Source organism: Canis lupus, chromosome 9 (genome assembly GCF_011100685.1).
Source record: "Canis lupus familiaris isolate Mischka breed German Shepherd chromosome 9, alternate assembly UU_Cfam_GSD_1.0, whole genome shotgun sequence".
In the NCBI taxonomy this organism is placed as follows: domain Eukaryota; kingdom Metazoa; phylum Chordata; class Mammalia; order Carnivora; family Canidae; genus Canis; species Canis lupus.
The window spans coordinates 53,974,893-53,997,551 of NC_049230.1; the positions used below are offsets into that span (position 1 = coordinate 53,974,893).

At 41.9% G+C, this 22,659-nt stretch overlaps 1 protein-coding gene across 17 annotated transcripts in view; it reads left to right on the forward strand.

Annotated features, from left to right (window-relative positions):
- The window catches only part of FNBP1 (formin binding protein 1), a 152,642-nt gene that overhangs the window by 74,896 nt on the left and 55,087 nt on the right, over nucleotides 1–22,659 (forward strand). For all 17 annotated transcript variants that reach the window (XM_038549043.1, XM_038549057.1, XM_038549042.1 and 14 more), the window contains 4 exons: nucleotides 3,830–3,886; nucleotides 4,582–4,729; nucleotides 18,975–19,037; nucleotides 19,453–19,557. In XM_038549043.1, coding sequence (XP_038404971.1) covers nucleotides 3,830–3,886; nucleotides 4,582–4,729; nucleotides 18,975–19,037; nucleotides 19,453–19,557 — 373 coding nt within the window. The remainder of the gene's footprint in view (nucleotides 1–3,829; nucleotides 3,887–4,581; nucleotides 4,730–18,974; nucleotides 19,038–19,452; nucleotides 19,558–22,659) is intronic.

A 22,659-nucleotide genomic window follows, 5' to 3' on the forward strand; every position in this document is an offset into this window, starting at 1 on the left:
TTTTTTTTTTTAAAGAGTGCTCGTTTTACCTGAATATATTCAAGCTACATTTCCTTCAATTGGATATTAAATTTAAATTGTTATTTTTTTAAGATTTTATTTATTTATTCATGAGAGACACAGAGAGAGAGAGAGAGAGAGGCAGAGACACAGGCAGAGGGAGAAAGAAGCAGGCTCCATGCAGGGAGCCCGATGTGGGACTCCATCCCCGGTCTCCAGGATCACACCCCAGGCTGCAGGCGGCGCCAAACCTCTGCGCCACTGGGGCTGCCCCAAAATTTAAATTATTTTTATGAAGGCTTAAGACCAGAAGCTAAAAGGAAAATGTGGATTTATTAATTTTTAATACATTTTTAAAATATGAAGTGGGTTTTTTTTGGTTTGTTTTATTTAAGTAGTCCCTAGAGCCCATGTGGGCCTCAAACTCCCAATCCCAAGATCGAGAGTCACTCACTCTTCTGACTGAGCCAGCCAGGTGCCCCAGAAAATGTGGATTTAAATAAATCGTTGAAATAACAGTTTCAGGGGTACCTGGGTGGCTCATTCAGTTACGTGTCTGCCTTTGGCTCAGGTAATGATCTCAGGGTCCTGGCATCGAGCCCCTCATGGGGCCCCCTGCTCAGTGGGAAGCCTGTTTTCCCTCTCCCCTGCCTCTGCTCGTTCTCACTATCTTCCCCCATCTCTCAAATAAATAAATAAAATATATTTTTTTAAGTTTCAAAAGAATTTTTATATAAGATGTGAATTTAGAAGTGATATTTTCAATTTATAATTTATAGTTAACAGAAGAAATGATTAATATTTTAAACCATGCATTAAAAACATCTCACATACAGGGGCATCTGGGTAGTTAAGTTGACTAAACATCTGACTCTTGATTTCACCTCAGGTCATGATATCAGGGTTATAAGATCAAGCCCCACACTGAGGTCTTCACTGGGTGTGGAGCCTGCTTAAGATTCTCTCTCCCTCTCCCTCTGTCCCTCCCCCCACCTTCCTCCCACCCCTCTTCCTCTCTACAGAAAAAAATATTCTCACATGCAGCTACTAGGGTTTTTAATACCCCAGTCTCCCATATATGCCTCTCTATGTATATGTGGAAAAAACTTTTTGGTTATATAGACATCTGCTTTCCATGTGTTCCCCTCCATCCCTGCCACCCATAACTAAGATGGACTATTTTTATTAAGTCTACCTTTTAAGGAGTGATATTGGTAAACTAACTCAAGAGCTTTACTCTGCTTTCAGCAAAGATGATTTCTCTCCTTTGCATTATTTTTTTTCAAGTATCTTTCTCTTTCTTTCTTTCAAAGATTTTATTTTTAAGTAATCTTTATACTCAGTGTGGGGCTTGAACTCACAATCCTGAGATCAAGAGCTGTGTACTCCACCAACTGAGCCAGCCAGGGGCCCCTAAACCACATTTTTAAGGAAATAACTGCTTTTCAACATTTTTTTTTGGACCTATGTTATTAGGTAACTGTACTATGCATCCAGAGTATCAGCAGAGAAAATGTGACATGGTTTATTTATTTTTAAAGATTTTATTTAATTTATTCATGAGAAGCGGAGAGAGAGAGAGGTAGAGACACAGGCAGAGACACAGGTAGAGAAACAGGCTCCATGCAGGAAGCCTGACGTGGGACTCGATTCTGGGACTCCAGGATCATGCCCTGAGCCAAAGGCAGACACTTAACTGCTGAGCCACTCAGGTGTCCCTAATAGTTAAAAATTAATTATAATTTTGAAACTATATACTCATGTCTTCAGTTTACTTTTATTTTCTTACTATTATTTTAAGTAAGCTCTATGCCCAATGTCAGGGTTGAATTCATGACCCTCGAAATCAAAAGTCAGGCTCTACCGAATGCGCCACCCAGGCATCCTTCATATCTTTAAGTTGCAACAATCGATATTCTGTTGGGTGTTACATATTCTCCCAGAATTTCCAAACTTGAAGGAACAACAGAGGTCATTTCATCCAACCCCCTTGAATGCACAAATGAGGAGCTGGACCCACAGACTTGCTCAGTCATTTGTCTGGAGTCATGCCATCCTAGAGCAATGTCCTTTTTACTAAAGTCCATTGCCTCATGTCACCTAGTAGCACCTGTTAGAGATGAAATCATGTCCACTTTGTAAAGTGTACCATGATCAAAATTGTAAATTTATGGTGGTGTATTTTTTCTAGGTCAATCTGTAGATTCAGGGGAAATGAAAGAATGTGAAATAATGAAAGGAGTTACTAGAAAAGAGGAATAGAAACATGGGATAAACAGGGAAGTGAGTACTGAGATGCGGTCAAGTGAAGACCCTGACTGTGGACCATTAGTCAGCCTCTTCTGACTATTTCCATAAAGTGTAGCCACTAAAGTCAGGTCCCATGAGAAATCAGCCAGTGAGACCCATGTGAGTGAGTTTTGTGTTTTCAGCCTTACCTCCTGGTTTTTGTGTAAATTTAAGCATGTTGAATATAGAGATTATCTGGACTCTTGACCCAGAGGTGAGATTAGGAAGAGAAATGTAAGTGATTTTGGCTCATCTGAGTGTGTTCAGTGCAAACCTGCTAGGCAGGTTGAAAGTTCCTAATTAAATGTCTTAGCACAAACATCCCCCAAATTCCTTTCTTTTTCATTATCTCTTTTGTGGGAGCAGCCACACAGCCTTGACAACATGTCACTGGCATTTGGATTTTTTTTAAAGATTTATTTATTTATTTTAGAGAGCATGAATGGGAGGGGCAGAGAGAGAGGGGAAGAGAGAGAGAGAGAGAATCCCAAGCAGACTCTCCACTGAGGATGGAGCCTAACACAGAGCTCAATTCCGTGACTCCAGGGTCATGACCTGAGGCTGAAACCAAGAGTTGGATGATTAGCCAACTGTGCCACTCAGGCACCCAGCACTTGGATTTTTTTTTTTAATTTATGATAGTCACAGAGAGAGAGAAGCAGAGACACATAGGCAGAGGGAGAAGCAGGCTCCATGCACCGGGAGCCCGATGTGGGATTCGATCCCAGGTCTCCAGGATCGCGCCCTGGGCCAAAGGCAGGCGCTAAACTGCTGCGCCACCCAGGGATCCCCTGGATTTTTAATTTGAACATTTTGACATAGTCCATATGCTTTCCTTGGATCATCGTGAAGATGATCAGGAGGGAACGGTGGCCTGGTAGGAAAGTTCAGTGCTACAGGTGAAAGCCACTGCATGTATACATATAGTCTATACTCTCCAATTAAAGTCAGGTCTTAACAGCCAGGCTAACACCCAGCTGGTGGCCCTTACTGTTCTTTTTTTTTTTTTTTTAAGATTTTATTTATTTATTCATGAGAGACACACACAGAGAGGCAGAGACACAGGCAGAGGGAGAAGGAGGCTCCATGCAGGGAACCCGACATGGGACTCGATCTCGGGTCTCCAGGATCACGCCCTGAGCCAAAGATGGCACCAAACAGCTGGGCCATTGGGGCTGCCTGGCCCTTTCTGTTCTTAATGTGCTCTACCTTTGAAGCAAAAGATTCAAAGCTGTGTGATCCTTCATATCCTGAGCTTTATCACTCATATAGAAATATGGAAGGAAGCAAGGGCACCTGGCTGGCTCAGTCGGAAGAGCATGCAACTCTTGGTCTTGGAGTCATGAGTTCCAATCCCACATTGGGCGTAGAGATGACTTAAAAAGAGGGGGGAAAAAAAGGAAGGAAATAAGTGAATTTCAGTTGTGGGTATTTTGTGATTTTTTTTTTCTCATAAGCAAAAGCACTGACTTCCATCTTTCTTTTTTGATTTCTCAATCATCTTTCTATAGAAGGTGACAGGTCTGCATTTTTCTTTTAGGAACCTCGCAAAGAAATACCAGCCTAAGAAGAACTCAAAGGAGGAAGAAGAATACAGGTCTGTTTAATAATGCTGATAATTATGTGGTGATATCTTTATACCCATCGTGATAAGGATGAAGGAAAGGATGAATGAAATCAGCAAAAAGAAGCTGCATTCCCCGCTTATATTTGTGCTAGTTGTAAAATTGGCAGTGAGAACAATAAAAACCCTACTCAACTAACTTATGCTGAGTCACTAGACCTATTCCAGATTGTTTCAATTAAGGTAATTGGAAAAAGCTTAGAATATAATCTAAGCAAATACAGGAAGTGTGGATTATGCATTCCACAGTGTTGATTTGCTTTTATAATATCAAGAGTCTCTTTCATTGAGAAATATGTCCTTTTCAGTTAGAAATTAAGGCCCCTTACCGTGCACAGCCCTTATAATGTATTATGTCTCTAATTTAGATCTAAACATCCGTTGCATTAGTACCTATAGCAGGTAAAGGTATTTGGGGGTCATATTTGGACCAAGTATTAACAAAGGCAAGTACTGCTTATGTAGAGTGATTCAGTGTCACAAAATGCAAAGTGTTTCAGTTGTAATTAATTCTGAGCCTTTTCAACGAGAACACTCATGAGTAATGAACTGTCAGGATCCTATGGGAGGTCAATGCACATTAACCTGATTTTAATTAATATTTCATCAGCACATACAGAAGGGACGGGGCATTGTTTGAAAAGAGTGGCGTGTGTTCACTTCCGCAGGTATACGGCATGCAAAGCCTTCCTTTCCACCCTGAACGAAATGAACGATTATGCTGGGCAGCATGAAGTTATCTCTGAGAACATGACCTCAAACATCACTGTGGAGTTAGCCCGCTACGTCCAGGAACTGAAGCAAGAGAGGAAATCGGTAAGAAAAATATGTTTTTTCTTCATAAGCGATGGACCAGGGGTAACGGGAATATCCCTAGAAGCTTTCAAATTAAATACAGTCATATAAGGTGGTAGGTCTTGAACTTGAACTGAATCGTGTAAAAGTTATGGACTCTGTTCTTAGAAGGTGTTTCTAGGTCTTTTTAAGGGTCCCTCAGCCACTGAAACTTATCTGGGGACTGCCAGGATGCTAATCCCTTTGAGGAATGTAATTATATTTGAGGACATAAAAAGAGTCATAAAAAGAGTAAGCAATATAAGATTATATATGCGGTGTGGAATACATAGTATTAAAATAAATCCTTATAAAATGTTCAAAAAACTAGAAAGATGATCCCAGGTACATCTACTCTGTTCTTTGGCTCCTTCATCCTCTAATGGAGAGGACCATTTGTGTTCCTCCTACCTTCACTATAATCTTTTCATAGCTTTTATTGTTAACAAAGGAGAAAAATGTATGCTCACACAAAGTATATTCATAGTCGAGGTTTTGCCCTAAAAGATCTATTTTTAAGCTGTGGTCTGTATCATTGTTCTCTGCTCAATTATTCGGTACGTCATAATTTGTCAGTAATAAAGTAGTAAAGCTGGCCAGTGATAATACTTTTTTCATTTAAATTTGAGTCCACTGTAATTCTTTTAGTCTGCTGGAGATGGAGGAGCCAACAGGGAAGATGTGGTTCCTGCTGAAATGGGGAGAGATATTAAATAATAATGACCAAAATATTTACTTAATTGCAACTGTGATAGTTGCTACAAGTATGAGTACAGGTGCTATGGGAGCAGATGATAGGAATACCTAACATGCTCCTGCTCAGAATCCGGGAGCAGCTTGCCAAGGCCCTTACCACCTAACGTTTTAACAAGGATGAATAGGAGTGGCCTGGGACAAGCAATAGAGGGAGCAGCCAGTGCAAAGGCCCTGAGACAGGAAAGTATTTGGAACATCTGAAGGGTTTACTTCTATCTAAGCTGTAAGTAGGTAGCACATGGCTTTGGGTATGTTTAATAGTTAGGAACAGACCTGTGCCCTTAAGATCACCCATTCGTCTGGAAAATATATATATAAATAAAACACAATTCATAAACTGAGATGAAGTTTTTATCTATTCACATTAGAGCAGTGATCTCAACAGGGCACAATTTTTCTCGCCACCTCAGCAACATTTGCCAGTATCTGGAGATAGTTTTGGTTGTCTGGGGGATTAGATGGGGGTGGGAAGGCTACCATCGGCATCTGATGTGTAGAACCCAGAGATGCTGTTAAACGTCCTACAGTGAGCAGGCCAGCCTCATCAACAAAGAATTACCTGGCCCATAATGTCCGTAGTGCCCAGATTGAGAAACCCTGCCCCAGAGCCCCAAGTTAGATGACAGCATCTTCCAGGCCATTCATTAAAGAAGATCTTTTTTTTTTTTTTTTTTTTTTTTTTTCTGTGATGGAAAGGAAGCAGTGAAACAGAATACTAAGGTTCAGAATGAACCACAAATGCCTAATGTAATCATGAAGCAAATACAATAAATCTGAACATGATGTTGGACTGCTTCCCTGGGTTCTTGAACTTCCCTCAACCTTGCAAAGTTTATACCTTTTCCCTGTTTGTTTCTTTGTGCAATGCTTTGTTTTTCTTGACTGACCTGCATCCACCCATACAGCTTAGAAATTTAGCCACCACCCTAAACAAGAACTCTCTGCAATTACCTTAGTACAAAGTATAAATTCTGTTTCTGGAGTGAATCATGAGATATGAACCCACATAACCTGGCTTCCTGTTACTTTTTTGAATCTCTCTTCCTCCAACAATATGGCCCCCTTGCTGCTCCTCATCCTTGCCTTGTGTGATCCTGCCTCAGGGCCTTTGCACTGGCTTTTCTCTCCTTGGAAAGCTTTCCCTCCAGATTTCTGCAGAGCTTACTTGCTGACTTCTTTCTTGGAAATATCATCTCCTTGAGGTCTGTCTTGTCCACCTATTTAAAATTACAAAGTCTCAGGGCACCTAGGTGGCTCAGTGGTTGAGTGTCTGCCTTTGGTTCAGGTCATGATCCTGGGGTCCTGGAATTGAGTCCTGCATCAGGCTCCCAGGAGGGAGCTTGCTTCTCCCTCTGCCTATGTCTCTCATGAATAAACAAATAAAAAAATTTTTTTAAAGATTTTATTCATTTATTCACAAGAGACACACAGAGAGAGAGGCAGAGACACAGGCAGAGGGAGAAGCAGGCTTTATGGAGGGAGCCTGACATGGGACTCAATCCCAGGACTCCAGGATCATGCCCTGGGCCGAAGGCAGACTCTAAACCTCTGAGCCACCCAGGGATCCCCAAATAAAAGCTTTTTAAAAAAAATTACAAAGTCCCACCTCTCCTTCTTCTCCTTGTTTCCACCATCCTTCCCTGCTCTACTGTTTTCCCATAGTGCTTACCAGCATCTAACATTTTATGTGTTTGTTTGTTTTCTTTCATCTCACTCTAGAATGTAAGCTCCACGAGGGCAAGAATTTTCTGGGCTATTCTCGTATCCTGAGCACCTGGAAGAGTGCCAGGCTGGGACGAAGCAGGCTCCTGAGAAATACTCCCAGGGTGGGAGAAAAATTTAGGAAGTCAAGAAAGAAGCAGTCTTAGACTCAACTTAATTCTTAGACTTTGTGTCACTAGCTGAGGATCCTTGTTATTTCTTTTTTGTGTTGTGATTTGGTCCTTTTGTTTTTATTCACTCACTGCTAATCATATGTTTTTCGTACAGTCATATTTGTAGTTTGAATTCTGTTCCCTTTATTTAATCAGAAATTATAGTAATTTATAGAGTAAATTATAGGTGATACAGATACACATTAAATAATATCTTGCAATACGTAGTGTTCCTTTTATTTTAGGGAGAATTACAAGCACACATCTCTGAGTCAGATGTTCTGCTAGGAAGAACTGCAAAGACCATGCTCTCTTGAAATGTTTTGTCATTACATTAAATTGACATTTTAGGAAATTTCGAAACCTTTTAAAATTCTAGAAAGAATCAATAGGCAAATGCATATCCCTGTTGTTTTAATACAATGCATCATGAACATTTTTGCTTTTCTTCTGTGTAATAGTTACCATTATTTTGAATGACTGCATAATGTGGCATTATGTTATATGTTGCTTTGCCGTGTGATTTTAAAAACTATTCTGATAATATTGGCTATTTAATTGCTTGTCCTCAAGTCTTCATTTTTATGGATTATAATCACCAATATCTATTAGGCTTTTATTTCATCCTCATAGCACCCCTTGGGACATTACACATTCTACCCCAGACCAGGAGGCTGGAGGTGGCAAGGCTGGGATTCAGTCCCGTACAAGGTGGTGCAGCTGGGTGTCTCTCTAAGCCCATGCATGTTCGCATGCATGTTTTTGTTTCCACTGAGTTAGGTTCTTTAACCTACATCCAAGGATGCCAGGTTATACAGTGTGAACATCTTCACGGGCAGTTAGCTGTAGATAAAGCGCTCCTTGAGGTCGAACCTCATAGAAATAATCAATATTTCTCCTTTAGAGCTTTCCCTTTTGACTTGCCTGACTCTTATTAGCGAGTGATCTTACTTATTTTCAAAAAGATGACTCTTGAAAACACAGTAGAATGGGATCTTTTCCACTTTCTGGTGACATTAGTGACTAGCAGAAGTCCCACAACAGAGTTGGAACTCAAATCCAGGTCTTCTGGTGTCATATCCAGTTGGCTTTTTTGCCGTGCTGCCAGGAAGGGCTGATAGCATGGTTCAGATCTTCTCTAGAAAAGGGAGAACCCAAACCAGTAGTGTGTTCACGGCTCCCTTTATGGCTGTCAGGCCAGGAGAGGAAAGGACACAGGCATTCCGGTCAACAAATGGGCTCGGGATTCTGGTAGCCGACCAGCTGTGAAACATCAGACAAGGTTACAAAGGCTCTCTGGAACCCGGAGTTCTGAGTCTGTAGTGAGAGCTGATCACAACCACCTTACCAGGTTGTTGCAGGCCACGTAGGAGCATCGCACTTGGGTGTATTGATACATAGGCATGCATCCTCGGTAGCTCTTATCATGATCATTCTGTTTCTCTGTACAAAATCTCCTTTCTGTCCCAGAGCATTCTTTTTTTTTAGATCTTAATTATTTATTTGAGGGAGAGAGAGAATGAGTACAAGTAGGGGGAACAGCAAGCAGAGGGAGAGGGAGAAGCAGGATCCTCTCTGAGCAGGGAGCCCAACGTGGGGCTCTATCCCAGGACCCTGGGATCATGACCTGAGCTGAAGGCAGATGCTTCACCAACTGAACCACCCAGGCACCCCTACCCCAGAGCATTCTGATCAGGGTTTGTTACAGAAAGCAGGACTGTACACAGGCTTCCCAGTGACCATATATCATAATAATATGGCCCAGTGCATTTAAAGAGACCTTTCTAAAAATGTTAAATTGGTGGATGGCATTGAAACAAGCTGCTTTCACCATTTTAGGTCTAGCTAGTATTTCTCATAGCTGACCAGAAATAATGTCTTGCTTAAGTACCAGTCTTAACCATTAGTATAATATGTTTTGGGCCATTTGATATAGCGGCGAAATCCTATCTGCCTACAGGGATGATTTTGAATTTACAGGATTACTGCTGGATCTCATTACTGTATAGAGTATTTCCAAGTTCAGTTTGGAATACTGCTGTGAAATTATTTCTCCTCATGATTTTGCTATGTTTAAATAGATGAATCTCTAATAAGGGTCTGCATGGCAAAAAATAAATAGCTCATTCTGCAGAAGATGTTTCCTTCCCTCTGGATTTGAAAAGAAGGAAGGAAGTAGAGGGAGAGATGGACATTCTTCTCATCTTGGGGGCCATTTTATGATACTGAGCCAGCTGTTTGTCCTTTAAATCTTAAAAATCTCTCGTTGTAAAATAGGATAATACTTGCTGTTTATGTTCTTTGGAGAAAAGATGGGTTTTAGGGAGCAATGTCCACATTGACTTTGTTCCCACATTACATGTAGCTCTGTCACATAGTATTATGATTAACCAGTGTTTGTCCCAAGACAGAAATCTGTAGGCTCACTTTTATGAAAATTCATTGATTTTTCAAAAGTAACTACTTTAAAAGGAAACCTTGACTTGCTGTCTGCAAGGAGTTTAGGTTCTTTCCTGCCTGATGTCTGAGCCAGCGACAATTCCCATCGGGAAGTGTGAGTAGTCCTGGGAGCCCACAATGAGGAAGCTCTTAATTTCTTCACCTAACGGGCTCCACTGCAGAAACTATATTTTTGGCGAGATGCTTACATTCTCTTTGAAGTTAATAGACTCAGTGGCCAGTCTTTGGGTGAAGATAAATCAAAGTACACAGTGACAGTTCCTTTGCTTTGTATTCAGTTTTTTGTCTGCAAATGTAAATTATCAATAAATCTGTACTATGTGACAATGTCTAGGACTTACTGGTGTTCTGTAGAAATTACTGGGAAATCAACATTCTTTATAAGGCAACACGAGTAGTTTTAATGTGTAAATTCTAGAAATTTTATACTTGCCTGATTTTCCTAGATTTTGATAGATTTACGGTGAATATGATATTCATCTCTTTTAGCTGACCACATGCAAAAAGAACTTCTATTTCTTGGGGCTCCTGAGTGGCTCAGTTGGTTAAACATCTAACTCTTGATCTCAGCTCAGGTCTTGATCTCAGGGTTGTGAGTTCAAGCCCCACACTGAGCTCCATGCTCAGCAAGGAGCTTCCTTAAAAAAAAAAAAAAAAAAGAACTTCTAGTCCTTTTATGTACTCTCCCCCCTTTTTTGAAGGCGGAGGGTCCTATGATTCATTTATTGGTTACCAATATTTTTTTTATTTGCTTTTTTTAAAGATTTTTATTTATTTATTTATGATAGAGCGGGGGTGCAGAGACACAGGCGGAGGGAGAAGCAGGCTCCATGCAGGAGCCAGACCTGGGACTCGATCCCAGGACCCCAGGATCACGCCCCAGGCTGCAGGCGGTGCTAAACCACTGCGCCACCGGGGCTGCCCTAGTTACCAATATTTTTAAAGAATGTTACCAAAACTCTGGGTGAAAGAACAAAAACTTAAAATTTTTATAAAACAAAATACTCATTTTTTCCAAGTTACCTTCTAGATGTCCCTTATAGACCAAGATCTATTGATATGTATAGAGACGGGTATAGATGTGTACATGCAATATCTCTATATAAATATATTACATATATAAAACACTTAAGCATTTTAGCCATATGTAGATATAATTTATATTTTTCTTTATTCCCAATTTAATATCAAAGCAGTTTTCATTTTCTGCATGAAACATGTAGTTTTAATAATTGGAATTTTAGTGGCAATGCATTATTCTAATGCTATTATCGTTCACTTAACTAATTCTTTAATATTTGATCTATAGGCTATTCCCAGTTTCTATTTACTTACTTTTAGTTATATGAACAATACTACAGAGAACTTGTTGCTTTAATAGCTATTTTGAGTGTGTGGGTGGGGATCATTCCTCCAAGCTAAATTCCCAGAGAGTATGAAGTCAAAGCCTACATGATTTATGGTTCTTAATTAAACTTTGGTCAAGTAGAGATGAGATTCCCAAGTCACTGAAATGATCAACGTGGATGTGAATTAGCAGATCTGAGATGTGGGTAGTTTGGAATTGCTATCAGATATGTTCTTCCGTAAGAACTATGGTAAATACACTCTTGTCAATTTTTGCACGTTGAATCAGATTATTAGAGAATTTCAGAGAGATTGTTTGGTTCAGTTCCAGCCTTTGAATCTGTCTCAGGGGCTATCCACAGTGATCACCACTAACTGCATAAGAGGGATTTATGGAGATTTGTAGCTCCGGAAGGGGAGTCAGGAGGCTCCGGCCAACATTTACTGGAACCTCCAAATAAACTTCTCCCAGCAGGTGGAAAGTATGGTTCATTACAAAATATTGGCCAGGAGCAGAATCGCTTTTTTGGCAGTGGTTTCTGAAAAGTTCTAGAGGAAACAATTATACAATACCTTCAGTGACTCACTAAAATTTTTATAAACTCAGAGAGTGCTTACAAGACCTCACATTACTTGGAATTGACCAGTTATATTTTTTCCCTGAGGTTTCAGGGATGTTTAAAAATTGATGCTAAAAGAACAGTCGACTCCAAGTTAGGTATTGGGTAGGTCCTATTTAGGAACTTAGGGAGGAGCTTAATTTCCCATAAAGAAGCTTTGTAGCATGGACTGACCCTACTATGTTTAGAACCTATTTTTTTTAAGAGCTTATTTATTTATTCATGAGAAACACAGAGAGAAAGGCAGAAACATAGGCAGAGGGAGAATCAGGCTTCCTGCGGGGAGCCCAGTGCAGGACTCGATCCCAGGACACCCCAGCTCACCATTGTCAGCGGGGGCCCTGGAGCCCAGCAGTAGTTGGAATGATGCCCTAGAGCTGTGAGATGCAGTGGTCTCTTTATCCTACCCAAAAAGAAACTTTGGGTCCCCCAAACTCCTTTATCACACCCCACTCCAATCTGCATTTCCTCTGATCAGTAAATGGCAGTCCTTTTTAACCTAGTTGCTCTGGCCAAAACCATAGGGCACTCAGGGCTTCTTTTTCCTTCACATCCCATCTTCTATATGATATCATCCTGTCGGTTCTACCTTCAGTAAATGTTCTGAATCCAAACGCTTCTCACCCCTCGTCTGGTCCTCATCATCTCCCCTGGAGGACTGTCCCCGACCTCCTAATTCATCCCTCTGCTCCCAGGCTCACCCCATGGTCCACGGTGCAGCTCCCCATCACCACCTGTGCCACCAGCTGTCCCATGAGCAAGTGGAGCAGCTTCCTCCCTGGTCCCTCTGCTGTGCCTGCCCTGTTCGCTCGGTACATTCTCCACACGGCAGCCCACGCAACCCTGTGATAAGGCACATCAGACCACCTCCTCCCTTCCTTTCTTCAGCCTTTTGGTAGCTTTCCCTCACGCTCACGTGGCCTGGGAAGCCGTCTGTGGTCCAGCCCTTGCCTGCTTCTACCTTCTCTCTCATCTCGGTCTGATCACACTGGCATTAGCCGCTGTATGAACACACTAAGCCTGGGCAGCCCTGGTGGCGCAGCGGTTTGGCGCAGCTTGCAGCCTGGGATGTGATCCTGGAGACCCGGGATCGAGTCCCACATCGGGCTCCCTGCATGGAGCCTGCTTCTCCCTCTGTCTGTGTCTCTGCCTTTCTCTCTGTGTCTATGAATAAATAAATAAAATCTTTAATATCTGTTTAAAAAAAACACACACACACACACACACACCAAGCCCTTTCCTGCTTCAGGACATCTCCGCTGCTGTTCCAGCTGCTCAAAAGGATGTTTCCTTCCCCCGACCTTTCAAGTTCATGCCTACATTGTCCAGATCTATCTAAAATGCCGCTGCACCCACCCCTCATCCCCCCACCCTCCCACCCCCATTCCCTTGCCCTCTTTCTCTTACCACTCTGTCCAATAGGTTTTAAAAGGACACCACCTGGCATGAGCAGCAACCTGCACGTGGGGACATGCAGTTAATATGCGTAGAATGAATGACTGAATTCGGTTGTAAGAGCTTTCAGCCTGGGGGGGGGGGGGAATTACCACCCCTAAAGTCTCACCCTTGGTCAACCTGGCACTGTGTCTGAAACTTACTGATGGTGATTCTCCTTGTCTGGGTTTGGAAGTAGCAGAAGGGGTCAAGTGAAGGACATGATTCATTCACTGTTTGATATTGATCATTTTAAGATTCTTTCATCCTAAGAGTCATTCAGGAGATGCCTGGCTAGCTCAGTCCATAGAGCATGTGACTGTTGATCTCTGAGTTATGAGTTCAAGCTCCTTCCTCTGCCCCCCAGCATTGGGCATCCAGCTTACTTAAAAAAAAAAAAATTGGTTCATTAAGATTCTTCAAAACAATGAGAATTTTAAGGAATATGAAAGAAGGGATTATTCTGAAGAAGGGACAAAAGTCTCCTGGATTCCAGGTAAATTGTGAAGTGTGGAGCGGTCTGGGTAGCAAAAGCCAGCATGAGAATGACAGGAGCAGTGGGGAGAAGGCACACCGGGAGACAGAGTAAAGGCAAGTTGGCACTGGCTGCTGGACCGTGCATGGGGTCCCCTGCCCGGTGCCCAGATGGTCGGTGGGGGATGAGTGGTTAACTAAGCATGACACTGGGAAGTAGGCATGTTAGGAACTTGAAATAAGTTCACTGAAAAGGTATTTGTGTTATAAATGGACTGGAGAAAATGGACCTTCCTGAATAAATCATATTGATTTAATCATTTGACCATACTGGGTAAATCAGAATTTGACTGCCATCACACTTCAAGGTTTATGGTTTGGGATTGGAGTGAGGGAGTGAAGTCCTCCCTGAAGCAGGGCTGACAATGTTTGAGTTTCCTCCAGGGTCCCCATCCATGCCTCTGCCACAGAGATGCAGAGTTGCATTAATTAATTCGGAGTCAGGCTTAGAGGCTGCTAGTGTTCAGACCCACCACACTGTGGATTTTGAGGAAATTATAATATTTGTCACAGACATATTTTCTGCAAGCTCCTTTTTTCTTTGCCCTTTTCAAGTCTTGTGTTCCTTTGTTTTCATCTGTGGAATCTGAGTCTTATTTAAAATTCCAGATGGTTGACTGTCCTCAATTGAGTGTTTATTCTCTTTTTTTTTCCACTTTGTTTTTGGAAGTGGCTGTTCTCACATCAATGCCATATTTTGCTTTTTTTATGGAGTTTTAAGAATTAATGGTCAATTATATATAAATAGAGTAAAAGCAAGCAGCTGTTGTACCTAATTGTGGAGTGTGAATAATAACCATCTTCACAGCCTAAGTATAATCTCTTGCAGTGCAGTGAAACCTTCTTGGAAGCTTTGTCATTGTAGTTTTTCTTTAAGTTAGTGCTTGCTTATTTTAGGTTCCCTGTGATTCTTATCTCAGCTGCCCCTGGTCGCTGGGAGAATCCTAACAAAAAATTGGAAGGATGCTTTTATTATTTGTATAGGTTTTACCTGTATAGTTTTGAGGTTCAACCAAAAAGTTGAAAGGAAAGTAGGTTTAGCTGTCAGCTGAGATACCATCAGGCATTTTCACAAGTCTGTTATTACATCTGAAGAGACATGAAACATCTTGCTTGCAAGAGAAAGTCAGGAGCATTTCTCTGGGTCTCTAGAGAGGCCATTTCCCGTCTCTGCTGATAGGAGAAAAGCACCATGATGACTTCACTTTGTGGCACCAAAAGACTTATTATCTTTCTCTCGAGAACAATTCCTCTTTATTTAGAGCTCGGAGGCACACTTTTTGGAGACACACTTGCTCACTGTCCAGCGAAGAAATGCTTTGCCATTGTTTGTGAATAAGTCACAAACACATCTGGCAAGCTGGTTTGTTTGTTTATCTTTGTAACTGTTAACTAGCTTTTCCGATTGAAGGAGGACACAGATGACTGCTGCCTAGGTCGCTGGATGCCCTGGATGGTCAGGAGGGCTTCGGTTCCACCTTCTGATTTCCTAAGGAATTGGGCAGCACCACGTATTTTTGGGTGTGTTGTACCCAAATGAACTTTAGAGGAACACATACTATGAGAGATACATATGAAGGAAAGTGACTGACACCTTGATTTTTCCTTACATCACAGGAGACATTAGGATCTCAAGTGTAGTTCTCAGACGATTATTTTAGTTGGATAGAACTGTGCAGGGCAGCCCCAGTGGCGCCGCGGTTTGGCTCCGCCTGCAGCCCGGGGTGTGATCCTGGAGACCCGGGATCGAGTCCCAAGTCGGGCTCCCTGCGTGGAGCCTGCTTCTCCCTCTGCCTCTCTCTCTCTCTCTCTGTGAATGAATGAATAAAATCTTAAAAAAAAAAAAAAAAAAAGAACTGTGCAGTCCTTTGTGGGAGAAAGCTCGTCAGTGAAGTCAAGCTCCACACCTGTGCTTGAAAAATAAATTCATATTTATTTTTAATATTAAGTGCAAGAGTAGCAAGATAATTTACGATGTGGGTTTTCAATTAATTTCAGCCCTCACGCTCCCAGAATGTGATCTTTTAGGAAGGGAGGGGAAATCTCTATTGTCTTCAGAGAAGATTTCTTTGATGATAAAGCCGAGTCAACCTTTCCTGGCAGTGCGTGTCACTCACTATCTGCGTGTTCTTGTGTGTGCGTTTCCTCTCTAGGTCCAGGACCAGTCTCGCATTTTGTGAAAACATTAATTTCAATAGCATGAACCTAGAGTGTAGCTCTGATTTGGCCCTAAGGGGTGTTTTTCCCCCTTGCTTTGGGTCTGTCTAAATCTCAAAATAAAATTGGGGGGAGAATGGGGAGATCTTTTCCACAAATCGCAGAACACACTGATCCTGCTTGCAAAATAAGGGATCGTCCCCTGGACAATTCAAGAACATCATGGTTCTGACCAGGCGGGACTCCCAGAGCCCCTGGGACCTCCCTGAGAGGGCACCGCTCAGCCTGTTTCTCTGCCTTCCTGTCTGTGTCTCCGCGCACCGCCGCCAGGGCCTCCCTCAGTCCTGCCCTCCATTCAGTGTTCAAGTGATCTATGTGGCTTTCAGAAAACTCGCCTGCGTTTTGTATTTCCTCCAAAGTTCAAGATTTTCCGAGCTCTGCCCTCAGCTCTACTTCTTACATCCGTGGCCTTCATCCTGTTTCGCTTGTTTATTTCTAACCTTAGACTCAATCTCTGTTTGGTGTCATCCCTGTGTCTGTTACGAAACTTGAGGAATGAAGCCCCCAGGGGTTTCTCTTGGATTCATAGAGACCAAAAAAAAGAAAAAAAAAAAAAAGAAAAAAAAATTGCTGGATGGATAAAACTTGCCGTAAAAAGGAGCTTAAAACAGTGAAAAGTGGTCTCAAAAGACAGACAAGAAAACAATCCCTTATACAAGAGCACTGTTCTTAAAAAGACAAAATCTGATTTGGTCTCCTCCTTCCTGTCCTCCCCAGTACCCAGCCCTCCTTGGTGACTCAGCCTGCGTTCTGGCTTGTGGGGACAGAGAGGTCTGAGGCTGTGCTGAGGAGACCTGTTCCATGGGTCATGTTTTCCACCTGCCTCCTGGCCATGGCACATCCCACCACGGAGGCCTGCCTTGTCCCTCTGAACACAGCACATTCAAGCCCCGTCATCGAAGAGAGGTTGTCTAGTAAAAGGAGCATTCACCTTGCTGTGGAGGGGGTGTAGGAGAAGCAGTAGGGTGCGGAACCCTGGAACTAGTCAGGGTGGCGAGCTGCCATGGCCCCTGGGTCTTATGGGGGAAAGGGAGCATTGCAGGCACTTCAGAGGCAGGCAGGAGTGCTTGGCTGGAGCTGTGGCCTTGAGTTGAGGACCCAGCCAACCTAGAGCATCTTAGCAAGAGGAAGCTGCAGATATAGATATAGATACAGATATAGATATAGATATATAAATAATTCATGCCCTCTGATGTGCCCAAGCCTCTGTAGCATATCTGACAGGACTGGAGGGCAAGGGAGCTTGTGTGTGATCCATGCAAGCCTGCCTCTGGGGACGCGGAACAGGGCAGAGAATGGATTTGGGAAATCCCTGCCACATTGAGAAAGTTGGTGATGTCACAGATATAGGATATGGCAGGATTTAAGAAACACTGGGGATTGTAGGCCACTGGATGGAAAGAACACCGTTTTCTTAATATTTCCATGTGTTCTCAACTGGTCGTTCTTTTGGTGATCTCATCGAGGCTGTGGCTCTAACCACCCACCTGCTGCTGCTGATGCCCACCCTGGTGTGTTAGCGTTGACCACCGTCTGAGCTCGCCCTTGACCATCCAGCTACCTGTTAGGCCTCCACTTGGGGATCTCTTAGAATGTCAGCCTAACACATCTAAAGCTGTGTCCAATTCCCTCAGGCCTGCCTCTCTCCTAAAGCTCTGACCAGCAACCTCAGAGCTCAGTGTCTGCCCACATCTGATCCTGGGGTTTTCCTGAACAAAGGACACCTAGATTCTGACCCCTGCTCACCACCTGCACTGCTACCCTGTGGTCCAAGTCTCCTGCCTCTAGGGTTGGAGAAAGCCTCCTACCTAGAACCTTCCTTCATAACATGGCCCGTCTATACTCAGAGTGAACCATGGCTCCCAGCTCATTCAGATGAAAAGTCTACAAGACTCTATACAGTCTGGTTCTTTCTCCTCTGACCCCCTTTCCTAATATACTTGAGGCTCACCCTGGTCTAGCACTCTAGGATCCTTACTTAGTCAACACAAGGCACTTATCTGCCTCAGAGACTTCACAGATAGCAGGAGGAGTGAATTTATTTTTAAATCTAAAAAGGTCTAAGTAATGGAAACATCCATCCACACAAAAGTTTTACAAAAATATTTGCATCAGCATTATTTATAATAGCCCCAAACTGGGAAAGCCCTAATGTTCATGGGCTGTGAATGGATAAAATGTGTATATATCCATACAAAGGAGTGTCACTTGGCAGTAAAAAGAGATAAAGTACTGATACACGTGACAACATGGATGAACCTTGAAGACATTTCTGCTAAGTGGACATTATGTACTAATGGAAACATTATGCCAGTCTCAAAAGACCTCATATTGTGTGATTCCATTCATAGGAAATAATCCAGAACAGGCAAATTTATAGAAACAGAAAGTGGAGCGGTGGTTGCCTAGGGCTGAGGATGCAGGTGGGGACCACAGCTAAGAGATACAGGCTCTCTTTTTGGGAGGATAAAAATGTTCTCAAATTGTGGTCATCATTGCATCATTCTGTGACTAAACCAAAGAGCATGGAATTGTAGAGTTTAAATGGGTGAATCGTGTGGTATATGAATTCCTTCTCAAAGCAATTAAAAATAAAGATCTAAGTGATTGCTGTCTTAACAAACATTCCTGTCATTTTTACAAGTGGTGTCTGTAAGTCTTAGAATTCAATATTATCATATCTGAAGTCTTAAAGGGAACTCCGTGACCATTTGCATTTTCACTTCCTCTTTATTTTTTTAACTCTTATGTTTCTTTGGGGTGCATGTGCTAGAGATTCAGTATTTAAATGTGATTGAGGGGCACCTAAGTGGTTCAGTCGGTACAGCACGTGACTCTTGATCTCAGAGTCATGAGTTCAAGCCCCACGCTGGGTGTAGAGCCTACTTTAAAAAAAATTTAAATATAATTTAAGTGGATGAATTTTCTTCTCACGTGTGAATATGAGAAAAAGGGGGTGCTAATTACTGTGTTTTCTGCTTCTAGTACTTTCATGATGGGCGGAAAGCACAACAGCACATAGAGATCTGCTGGAAGCAACTTGAATCAGTAAGTGAACAAACAACTCAAGAAATGTCTGTAGACTTTCTATTTTGAATGTGGGCTTGAATTGATCAGCCCGTGTAAAACAAAAACAGCGTAAAAAATAAGGCCAAAGAGATGCCTTTAGAGATTTTTCCAAATTGATGGTGTTTCTAGACACCATCATCGAGGCTAAAATGTTGAGCCCAAAGAGCTCAAGCAGAGTGATTTTCTAATAAACCATGTGGAAAGAACAAAGGTTAGACAGTTTGGGTGGAAATAAATGCAGATTGTAGAATAACTCTTTGAAAATAGGACATGTAACAAATCAGCTCAGAGGAGAAAGCTCTTTGGGGGATTTAGATAAAATTATAGCTTCTCCTAGGAATCTTGAGGTTTCATTAACAACTGCTCTCCTGCCACCACTTGCCTCTACTTTCAGAGTAAAAGACGATTTGAACGTGACTGCAAAGAGGCGGACAGGGCACAGCAGTACTTTGAGAAGATGGACGCTGACATCAATGTAACCAAAGCAGATGTTGAAAAGGTGAGGTGAAAGTGAGAGCTCCTCTTTCACTTCCTTTCTGCGTGCCTGTCACGCCTCCTCCAGACTGCCTGTACCCTGGCTCTCCTTTCTGATGTCACCGAAAAGCCCACTGAACCTAGGATCAGCTGTTAACATTTTGTGTCACTTGTCGTGGGGACCAGAAGCTGACTTCTGGGGAGTCTCCAGTGTTAATGATTGGGGTAGTTTGTTGACCTGCATAGTCCCAGGATGATAACACAGAGGCTTAGCCCAGGAGTGGCTGGGGTGGGGTGGGGGAGCTTCCGGAGGCTGTGGCTTTCCCTTAATGGCTTTTCAAAGAAAAAAGTCAACCCCTTTAATAGCCAGAGCAGACCAGCTCAGCACCATCTGGAAGAGCTCGGCTTGCTTATAATGCTTCCGCTAGGGAGATAAAGGGACTCGCAGGCCAGCCTGACTTGCAGTTGATACACTCAGGTTGTTGGCAGGTTGTGTCCCATCAGGGGCTTTTCTCCAAACGGACTTGCGTTGCAGTTAGGAATATGATAAAGCGAGTACTGTACCTTCTTGTGGTTTCATATGTGTTTTTCCCTAGAAGCTGAATTTTCTTTTTCTAAAAGTCATCAATACAGTGTAAACAACATTAGGCTGTTAAAAGACTGTATTCATCCCATGGCTTCCCCGGGGCTGTTTTGGCATCTTGCAGCGTCATGCTTTACGTGGGGAGAAGCCCAACAGTTTTCATAGATTTCTTTCACTTTTGCCAGATTCATGAGAGATGAGTTTAGTTGAAAAACAGTATAGATTGTTTAGTTATTTGTCCAAGGCTGCCAAATTCCTTGCTTAAAGCCTACGTTTATATTAGCACACCTTCCTTGAGAATTATCTAATATATTAAAATACACATCCTTGGTTTCTCTATTTGAGCTTGAGTGGGGATACTTTACCAAAAGATATATTAATGTGCTGATAAAGTTACCATAAATTACCATCAATTTGTTATAAATTCCTATGAAATCGCCCAGTCCCCAAAGGATTTAAAATGTGACTCATAAAATACGTTGATCCAGAGTTTATCAAAAAATTGTGCGGGGCTAAATGAGGTATGTCAGTATATGTATAACATACCTAGCAAAGGTATGCATCCTTTATCAAATATTTTATTATCCTAAAGGTAAGATCACAGTGATTTGTATTCATTTAAAGACCTTTTTTTTTTTTGAAATTATTTTTAGGAGCACCTGGGTGGCTCGGTGGTTGAGCGATTGCCTTTAGCTCAGGTCATGATCTCAGGGTCCTGGGACCAAGTCCCACATCGGGCTCCCCATAGGGAACCTGCTTCTCCCTCTGCCTGTGTCTCTGCCTCTCTATATCTCTCATGAATAAATACATAAAATCTTAAAAAAAAAAAAAAAAGGAAATTACTTTCATGGCCTTTTCTTAACATAAAACCTATCCATGCTTATTATAGAAATACCTGAGGGTAGCCCCGGTGGCTCAGTGGTTTAGCGCTGCCTTCAGCCCAGGGTGTGATCCTGGAGACCTGGGATCGAGTCCCACGTTGGGCTCCCGGCTTGGAGCCTGCTTCTCCCTCTGCCTGTGTCTCTGCCTCTCTCTCTCTCTCTCTCTGTGTCTCTCATGAATAACTAAATAAAATCTTAAAAAAAAGAAAGAAAGAAAGAAAGAAAGAAAGAAAGAAAGAAAGAAAGAAAGAAAGAAAGAAAGAAAGAAAGAACTGAAACTGCAAGCAGCTAAAGGGGGAAAAATATAAAAACAGTTTAAGTACAGTGTAAAGACTAAGAACCAAAAGAACACTTTTAATCTAGAAGCCAGTTTAAGAAAGAAAATCTTATTGATGCCTTTGAAGTCTGTCCCTAACTTCCTGTTCCTGATCCCCACCCTACAGGTGTATTTTATCTTTAATTTGGTGTTAATCGCCTCCATGCTGTTTGTCCCAACTTTACCACAGGCATATGTATTTCCAAAGAGCATATTTATAATTTCTTCCATTATGTAAACAAAATCATACTTTCATTTATTTTCTTTGGACTTGATTTTTTTTTCATTCACTATTATGTTTTTTTTACTTAATTCACATGGAGTATAGAGCATGTGACTTTTATACATTAATGTTGGAAGCAGATGCCTTGCTAAACTCTTTTTATCTCTACTTTGGTTTTTTTGTGGGTTGTTTTTGTTTTTGTAGGGACAGTCCTATCACCAGCAAATAATGACAGTTTTATTTCTCATCTTTATTTTTCTTTTTTTAAAGATTTTATTTATTCATTCATGAGAGACACAGAGAGAGAGAGAGAGAGGCAGAGACACAGGCAGAGGGAGAAGCAGGCTCCATGCAGGGAGCCCGACGTGGGATTCGATCCCGGGTCTCCAGGATCGCGCCCTGGGCCAAAGGCAGGCGCCAAACCGCTGAGCCACCCAGGGATCCCCTGCCCCTATTTCTTATTTTTAAATCCTTATGGTTTTTCTTTGTTTTTCTTATCTGGCTCTGTTGGTCATAACCGCCATTGTGCTGGCCGAAGCAGTTGTCATGGCCCTCCTTATCCTGATTCTTGATTATGAAGAGAATACTTCGAATGTTTCTCCATTGAGCGTGATTTTAATAAAGCCTTTATCAAACTAAGGGATTCCTTTCTTTTCCTTTTTTGTCATGAAGTTTTTCTTTCAATTTGACTTGATATTGAACACTATCAAATACTTTTTCTGTTTTCTTTAATCCATTAATGCTATAGATTACACAGTTGGTTTTCTTATATTGAACCAAATTAGCAATCCTGTGACAAATCCAGCTAGGTGGTGATGGTTTTTTTAAATGCATTATCTGAATCTGTTTTGTGAATATTTTACTTTAGAGTTTTGAATCTTTTCTCATTGAAACTGATCTATAATGTTTCTCTTTCTTTTCCGCCCTAGTTTGTTTTACTTATTAGTTTCAAAATATTGCTTTTTTCCCCCCTATTCTCTGAAATAATGCATGTAAGTTGAAATTGTTTCTTGAATGTTTCATAATACTTCACTGCGGGAAAGTCTCTGACTACTGAGTCAATTCCTTCATTGTTGTCTGCTTCCTCTTTGGTCCATATGGCAGATTGTATTTTTCTAGATATA